Source organism: Hetaerina americana, unplaced genomic scaffold (assembly GCF_022747635.1).
Source record: "Hetaerina americana unplaced genomic scaffold, ioHetAmer1.1.p SCAF_1, whole genome shotgun sequence".
Taxonomy (NCBI): Eukaryota; Metazoa; Arthropoda; class Insecta; order Odonata; family Calopterygidae; genus Hetaerina; species Hetaerina americana.
In genome coordinates this window covers 119,720,063-119,729,545 of record NW_027286069.1, presented here as the reverse complement: position 1 = coordinate 119,729,545, position 9,483 = coordinate 119,720,063, and the positions used below count along the sequence as shown (strand labels likewise).

At 39.7% G+C, this 9,483-nt stretch overlaps 1 protein-coding gene across 1 annotated transcript; it reads left to right on the top strand.

The window, feature by feature from the left end:
- Window positions 1–4,092: 4,092 nt before the first annotated feature.
- Arl4 (ADP ribosylation factor-like 4) lies at window positions 4,093–9,253 on the top strand (the record flags this gene model as incomplete). Its single annotated transcript, XM_071595641.1, has 3 exons — window positions 4,093–4,290; window positions 4,897–5,203; window positions 7,418–9,253. Coding segments are annotated over 3 exons (714 nt in total), but the record flags the coding sequence as incomplete, so codon positions are not given.
- Between the last annotated feature and the right edge of the window lie 230 nt (window positions 9,254–9,483).

The following is a 9,483-nucleotide window of genomic DNA, read 5'->3' as shown; positions in this document are numbered from 1 at the left end:
ATGAAAATGTGGTGCTACAGAATAATAATAATAATGAGAATAGAATGGATGAGTTGGAAATGAGAAGTTATTGAGATATAATGAGAATACATTAATGGGGGAAACTTGGCAAAAGAAAATGAGGGCAAAGTAATTGGGTACACTAAGAGGCCCTGACACCATAATTGAAGGAAACGCAGTGGGGATGGGTGCCGAGGAAGGCCGAGAGTGAATTGAGGTGAGCTGGTGGTGGCAGATGTCAGCGAGAGCAAATACTAAGGGGAGAAAACATTGGCAGGGAAGGGAATAGCTTGAAGAGCTGCTGCTGCAACCCAGTTCCCCAAATGGTAACTCACGATGACCTCATTTCAAATTGGTATCATGTCTCTAAAACTACTAATTGGACCAATTCCAAGAGAAAGCATATTTACTCCCGCGTATTCTTTCAATGTGATAAAGATCTTCGTCTGAAGTAATCGAAGACATTCAGCCGTTTAATCAGTAAGTGGATCAAAATATTTGCTGTCACAAAGTTTATGGAGTGGGAAACAGTTGCAAGGCTCTCTGCTCCTCCTGCATTGTCGTGTCGCTGAAAATTTTATTTCACATTGTTTATGAGAATATTGTGCTTCAGTTTTGTTTGAATATTTATTCATTTACTTATGTTTTACTATAGTTATTATATCCGAATAATATTTTTGATTGCAGCATCATTATGATTTTTTAGCCTGTCACTCATCAGAAATAGCAAATGTTCATGGGCATATTGTGGAAAATTCAACGGTCTCACTTGGAGTGTGGTTTTGAAGTCGTGGTCATTGGCCACTCCAAGATTCCCTGTTTGTCGCTATGAATTCGATAACCCCCGGTTTCAAACGAAAACTGCACCTGCCTTGCTTATTTAGTGTGATTACCCTGAAAGAGCGGACGAAGCCTTATCTTGCCACTCATAGATAGATAGATAGGTGGATAGAGGTCTTTATTTGGGCGAAATTGAGACCAAATGGTCCCTTCTTCCATTTAACCCATCGTTGTATACATATTATATTAGCCATTAAACTTATAAATACATTCATATGTACACATAAATACATATAGACAGACATCAATTCATTTAGCACAGATTTGCACATCGAAAAGAAAAAAGTATATATATATATATATATATATATATATATATATATATATATATATATATATATATATATATCGTTATATATATATATATATATAACGATTGTACGGAAAAACTCACACGAGCGGCACAATAATGGGCTGACACAATATAACACAAATAGAAAAGAATAGACACATTTAAAAGAACACTCACACGGTAAATTGTTCGAGCTTTCGGCCCTCTCAGGGGCCTTCTTCAAGATTGATATATATATATGATATATATATATATATATATATATATATATATATATATATATATACACACACACACACACACACACACGCACATACATACACATACATACATACATATATGCATACACATACCTACACATATACATACATATCCACACACATACATTCACACATATAGAGATAAACATACATACATGCATGCATACACATACATAATTACGCACATATACACCCATACATACATACATATACATAGAAAATTAAGGATACACCTACATATACTCAAATTAAATGACAGTGAAGATAGAGTACAATAAAATGAGGAAAGTCTAAGCAAAGAATGAGGTTTGTGGGAAAAGCTAGGGAGAGCGTGACATTGCTCAACTAGTAAAAACCCACGCAGGAAAAACACCCGCGAAGAGAAGGGGGGTGTGAAAAACCTGCGGAAACCCTATTAATTAGAGGAAAGATACATGTACATTGTATCAAACATTTTTACATAGTATACATATTATTAAATTACTGAAATTGAATTGGAGAAATTAAATACATTGACAACACATGCGGAGAAATGAGAAGCGTGACTATTTCTAAAAATGATGATGCAAACTCCTACCGCTTGAGATGACAAAACAAAAAAGCAGGGTAAAAAAAGTAGACAGTGATCTGTATAACAGCTGAGTGGAATGACGGAGGGTATACTGGTTAAGCTAAATACCTGAGGAAAATGAACTTGTGAAGTGCTCTTCTAAATGTTGTTGTTGATGAAGAGTTTTTTATGTCATCTGGGAGAGAGTTCCACAGACGGCATGCTGTAACATGAAACATCATTTGTGATAGATTTCCGTGCGATGGTGTGGGACAAGAAGTTTATTATTACCCCTAGTATTTCTGTTGTGGATTGAGCTGATGAAGAGGAAATTTTTGTATAGATATTTAGGTGTGTGGTTTGAAAGTATTCCGTAGAGAAGTGAAAGAATATGTAAAAGCCTGCGGCCTTCTAGCTTTAACCAGGATATTCTATTAAACGAGTTGGAAATATGATCGTACTTCCTAAGATCACATATGAACCGCACACAGGAATTATGGATCTTCTGGAGTTTGGTTTTCAGTTCGCCTGAGAGGTCTTGGTATACTACATCACCATAATCAAAGTGGGGAATGAGAAGAGAGGACACAAGAAGCATCTTTAAGGAGGGGGGGGCAATGTGCTTTAACCTTTTCAGTGAATGCAGGGATGAGTTAATTTTTCTGCAGATAGCAATTGCATGATCAGTCCAAGATAATGTTTCATTTATGGTTAAGCTTAAATTATTTACTGTCCTTAGGTATGGTATGATAGATCCTAGCAATTTTAGTGGTGGTAGTTTATCAATACTTATTTTAGAATGTAGTTTATGGTATCCAATTATAATGGACTGACTTTTGATTGGGTTTATTTTCAATAAATTTTTTATTCCCCATAGTGACAAAGCAGCTCGATCTGCATTAATTTCGTTTATTATTGTAGGTAGGTCTTGAAGGCGGGAATGGTGATATATTTGTAAATCATCGGCATAAAGGTGATGATTGCAATTTAAAATGCATTTACTAGTACTCAGAAGGAGGTAAGAGGGAGCACATGGGCAACTCGGCAGTTGGCGATTTTTCTTACCTGTGATATTCAAATTAGACTGCGACCAATTACTTTGGGAGATGTTACTGTTTAATTATTTTGGATGCAACTTGGCAGAAAGTAATAGTTTTGCAATTAAATGTGTTGCAATCTAGCGAGCTTAATGCGTATTGAATTTAAAAATGCTTCGCATCACAGTCTGCCCTTGGTCACCACATGTAATGTATTCCCCTCGGAAAAATGTAGTTTGTGAAGGTTATCGTTATAAAAGCAAAGAGTAATGGATGTCTGAAGATACTCATGGTTGTTTCCATATCGTGAAGCCAGTGTGATCAAAAAATTTGTCTTTGAATTATTATTTTCCAAACTAACTTTTGTAAATTGATTAATGGCCTGAATAACAGGTCAAGGTTTTGAGTCGATTCATCCATTGCATAAATACAAGATGGTGTCTGCTTTCCGATTAGCGCAAACTCGTAGTTGCGTTGCCAGTCATATAATCTCCTCGTATTATTGTGCAGAGGTGTTGTCCATTTTCATAGAAATACAATATTTTTTGTAAATGTACTCCAAAAATAATTTTAATTAAAACAAAATTTTACCGTTGTATGCTATTTCTTTTGCAATATTTGATTCCCGTTTAATGCTAACGTTTGAGTTTCCCGTCTTGATATTGAACATGATGTAATGTTTAATTTGTTGGATTTGATACATTTTTAACTGGAGGATTTAATCCAGAAATTTAATTTTCCTGGCCCATGTTATGCCCAAGAGGAGATACTCTCATCCTCAGAGCTTATGATGTATGCACCAAGGCATGGCATTTTTTTAAAATTACAGAACCTTGTGTGTGAATGGAAATAAAATTTTGTCTACATTTATGTGGTAGGAAAATATAAATTAATGTCTTTGTGATGTCTTAGCTCCAACCATATTTGGTCACTATTTAACATGATGCATTGTTGGAGCCTTTGGTTTTGGGTATTGTTTGAACAAGCGCATTGGTGCTGACAGTGCCGCCCGTTTTTTGACTTTTGCAGAGGTGAGGGGAGAGAGGAGGAGGCGTGAGGCGGAAGGGTGAGGTTGGCGAATGTGACATGGGCGGGTCCCTGGGACGGGGGACAGGGAGTGGGGGAGGGGGTGGGGGCGGAGGTGGCAGTGGGAGCATCCTCGATGCCTTCCCACCTCTCGGCGTTGGCCAGTCGCCCTTGCACGTTGTCATGCTTGGCCTTGACTCGGCCGGCAAGACCACTGCCCTCTACCGACTCAAGTTTGAGCAGTACGTCAACACAGTGCCAACGATTGGATTTAACTGCGAAAGGGTGAGAGAAGTGAAGAAATATTCGCTGAAAGAAGTGGTGATTAATTATGAGATACATTTTTTGCATTGCGCCGGTGGAAATTTTGCAGGGGAAATGTCATGAAACGAACACTCTAAGAGAGAGAGGTTTACATAAAGATAATTTACTGTTGTAAATATATTAATGTTGTTCGTGTGCATAACTCAAATCCCGGAAATCTGCAAAATTGAGCTTGCAGAAATCAAAATATGCCTTATTTTTTTTTGGTGCTTTTTTAGTAAGCCAGTGGCAGAAATTTTGAAGGTGTTATCGACTCGCCATTTTCTACTATCCATGAGCACTGCTCACTCATTGCTTTTTCATAATCATTCATTGAGGAATGGACAGAACTGAACAATGATCCATGGCCTGTTGAAAATTTTAACATTCACAACCAGAATCAAGGCAGCTAGAAATATTTCATAAAGTGTTGAAAATTAATCATTTTCTTGATGAAGTTAAAGCTTCCATACTCCACTGCAAACTGCTTGCAGTGTCTAGGAAGCACTGATGTGCAATGGTGATTGGCTCAGAGCACATTGCAGTGAGCCAGTCATCATGGCGACCGTTTCGCACTCTTTCCTGCAGGTGAGAGTTCGTGTGGGAGGGGGTGGGGGAAGTAGTCGTGCCGTGGCATTCCTCGTGTGGGATGTTGGGGGGCAGGAACGGCTGCGTCCCCTCTGGAGGAGTTACACGAGGGCCACGGATGGCATCGTGTTTGTGGTCGACAGTGGGGCGGATGCCGAGCGAATGGACGAGGCCAAGATGGAGTTGATGCGTGCGGCCAGGAGTCCTGAAAATGCTGGCGTCCCCCTATTGGTCGTTGCCAACAAACAGGATCTGCCGGGGGCCCGGGAGCCGGCCGAGGTGGAGCGTGCGCTCGGCCTATTGCCAGGTTGGCATTTTGTGTTCCCTTTTTTGAATGGAGAAATTCATTCCCGTCATACCCATCTGATTTTTCATGATAACAAATGGCAGGGTTTCACCTGAAATATAGCATGTCTTTGACGAACAATTTTGTTAAATCTCTCCACCCTTTAAATACGTGTAATTTTCCCTCAGCATGAGTCAACTGATGAGGAAAAACACCTTTGCTTTGCTTATTGATTATGTATATTTGCCTACCACCTGTATGATGAAAACAAGTTCCAAACCTTGTTTCGCTCTTCATCTTAAATCCTTCACTTCACTTCAATGGAACTCTCGTTGAAGGTGCAGAGGAGGCAAATGATAGAATAATATTAGTGGAAATAAAAGCTGAGCCAATGAACTTGGCCATTGTTCAGGTCTACATGCCACCAAACAATCGCAGGGAGGAAGAAATGAAGAGGGTATGTCATCAATCAGAGGAAACAATCTTGGGTGTTCCTGGAAGGAAGCATTTGATAGTAATGGGGATTGGAACGAGATTGTAGTTGAAGGAAGAGATGGCAGGGAGGTATGGGAGTACAATTCGGGAACCAGGAAAGGGAATAAGTGGAAAGCAGATAAGTTCTACGTGAGGAACAGTCTGTTTATAATAAACACTTGATGCAAAGTTTAGGTAGAAGGATGTATAAAGTTAAATAATAGAGTGAGGTGGGTTGGAAATGGAGCAAAAGAAGTGTGGTGGCAGATGTGGTTTAAGGATTTGGACTCGTGAAGGGTGGTGGCATGGGTGCGCTTGACAGGAATGTGAAAGCACTGTCATAAAATAGGACGGAAAGATACTTGCAAGCAATGAAGTTATAATTGAGAAAAGTTAGTAATTGAACGCAGTAAGATTCAGGAAAGATGGTGGGAGTACACGGAGGAACTAAATGTATGGTAGAGATACTAAGCCAGCATATTTCTTTGAGGGTAAAAAGAAACTTAGCATTTCCACCGTAAAGATTTAATATTTCACGACCATGGTTTCGATGCTGCACCTCATCATCAGGTCGAAATCATGGTCGTGAAATATTAAATCTTTATTGTGGAAGTGTTTAGTTTCTTTTTACCCTCGTAATGAAGTAATTCCACAAAGTTAAACCTGAAACTGTCATGTTCAAGCATATTTCTATGTCTAAGCTTAGGAATAGAAAGAGAATATGAGGTAGAAGGGGATAGCTTAGGTCCAGGCAAACTTGATGGCTAGGGAGAAGGGCTATCAAGATGATTAAAATCAAATAAGGCCATGGGGTGAAGAGCATTCCGAAGTGAAAGTTAAGGAAAATTTGGAAGGAAGAGATTTAATGGGTTAATTCACAGTATCTATGAGGCAGGAATTTGGCAGGAAGATTTCATCAGGTCAATGGTAGTTCCAATCCCAAAAAAAGGAAAAGGCAGCCAACCTCTGTGGACCATGGAACAATAAGTTTGATTTTGCCTGTAGATAATGTGATACTTAGTATCAGAAATTAGGGCGAGTGATTACTCAGGGAATATTCAGTTTGGCTTTAGAAAGGGGCATAGAGTACAGCCAGGATGTATTTGTTTGTTTCATAGCTTTCTAGGAGGCATTAAATAGAGTGGGTTGGGTCGAATTAATGAATGTGTTGCAGGAGATGTATATGAATATTGGCATGTGCAGAGATAATGATAAGTTTAATTGGTTTGGGAAGTGGTATTGTGTATCTTGGATGAAAAAGAAAGAGGGATGTGACAGTGGGCAGAAGATCTATGAAATGATAGGTTTGTTCAATGGGGAAAGTGGCGATGGGACTATTAGGTTTGTGAACTTTTAGTGGAAGGTAGAAATGTGGTGGGTCTTGATGCATTGGGGAGAAAGGAAGACTCTGCGATCGGGGGAGGGACCTTCGCCTGGACTGTGTTCTCACAGAGAGTGGGGAATGTCTTTTTTGACATTCAAAGAGTTCGTATTGTGGGTAGTAGTGAGAGAGGTGGTCCCTCTTGATGGGAGCTAAGCTTCCGTTGCGTTGTCAACTTTGTCGAGCGCGACAGTGGAGGTACCTTTGTCCATTGTCACGATGACAATGTTTTCCTCTGGCACCAATTTCCCCTAGGCAATTGTCCAGGGACAATTGGGGTCTCTAGAAGGATTAAGGCGTAGAAATTGAATATGCCCAAAATGGGGAAAATATATGAAGACTCCCATCTTGTCACTGACGGTGTAAATGGATGATTCCAGGCGGTCCTGGTTTGGGCGTTGGTGGGATTGGGGGTGGCGCGGGTGGCTCAGCAGTGGTGGGCGGGAGTGGAGACTCCGGAGGCCCCCTTTGGCACGTCCAGCCGGCCTGCGCCATCACAGGAGAAGGTCTGGCTGAAGGTATGGAGGCACTCTACGAGATGATAATCAAGCGGCGGAAGATGGCGAGGCAAAGTCGGAAGAAGCGGTGATGCTGCTGTTGCTGTTGCCATAGTGACAGGACCCCTCAGGAGCAGTCTGGCGAGGTTCAGCGGTGCCCTCCTTCCCCGCCACGGCCCGAATCCAGTTGGTGTTGCTGCTGAATGCCACTCTCTGCATTTGCCCGTCGCCAGTGGGATGCAATCAGTGATGCAGCAACTGGAGGATGCTGGGTTTTTCAATACGTCCTCCCTATGCCTGCCGTGAACGCATACATCGGTCCTTGATTGATATTATTTACCCAGTTTACTGCATCAAGATAAGCCCATAGTTTTCTCGATCTTCTATTCCTAGGAAGAATTGTGATCGTTTACTTTTTTCTGTGAATGGTCCAGTGATTTCTATTAATTAACATTCTAGGTTGGTCGATTTCTTCAGCGTGCATCATTTGGCGATGGTGTTTGAGTGAGGAATGTGTCCTAGCAAAGATGTTGACCAGGGTATGGTGTTTGTAAATGGTATGCAAAGTTTTAGCCGTGTTTTCTGGGTGAACTCGATGAAGTTAGCCGTGGAATGTTTTTTATTGGAATTTATTATTGATTTTGCATACTCACAGTCCATTAGTATCACCAAAATATATTTATATGGTGCTTGTTTGTGATGCATAGGAACTGCAGATTTGAGCCATCTAGACTCCCATTTCTTTGCTAGCCACGTAAAAATGGTGTAATGCAATGGCTGTTACCATATTTATAAAGATGGGAGTCGGTGTGATTGGATTCTGGCAGCATGCCCGTTGGTTGGGACTGTCTCTTCATCACTGCTCATTCATTTGAAAATAACGGCAACTGGAACTCAGGGCAGGTATTCGCTCGGAGAGGCTGTGAGACATAGAAGAAGATGCCATGCTCTTATCTTTTGACCCAACCATGTATTTTTTGTGGTAATTTCAACACTCCTTCCCATATAAACCGCCCATGAGTGAAGTATATGATGTTCCTTATATTTATTGAAGGAGCATATATTTCATGCTCTTGTTTTTCTACAGACTTTCTAAAAAGGAAAAGACATAGTGTATGATAACTTCTTAAGCAGCACTCTTCCTTGGAGCGTACCAAGCACCATAGGATGCCCATGCTTTTCAAGCTACCTTGGCGTGCTCTCAGGTGAAGTTAGTTTCTTGTACTGTTTTATTGGAGTAATTACATCCCTTTCCCCCGGGCTAAACATTACTTGAAGCATCTCATTCTTTGGAAATAAAGCCGGCTACATTAGCACTTTCAGATGGATATTACTCTTTTCACATACTCTCATTCACTCTTCCTCTAATATTCTCAATTTAATTTTTGCAATTATAAGTCGATTTCTACCAATTCACAGAATATTTAGTACTGCAATAGTCTGTGCATGGAAACGCTGCACAAATCCAAACCAATTGGAAAAACTGTTAACTTTTGTTTCACATGAAAACATTTACTGCCATTGTGAAATGTCCCAATGTTAATGTTAGTGTTTGTATGTTGATTTTCTCATAATTTGCCATAGAATTATAGCCTTACAGCTTGTGGTTTGAGAATTTGCCTGATTGGAAGTGATACAGTGATAATTTGTCTATGGTCAGCGAATAAAATAGTCTTCTGGGTGCTTACCTTTGGAAGCAACCCATTGTGTGTGTGTGTGTGTGTGTGTGTGTATATATATATATATATATATATATATATATATATATATATATATATATATATATATATACACACACACACACACGATATATATGTATACACATGTAGATATATATACATACATATATATATATATATATATATATATATATATATATATATATATACACACACACACACGATATATATGTATACACATGTAGATATATATACATACATATATATATA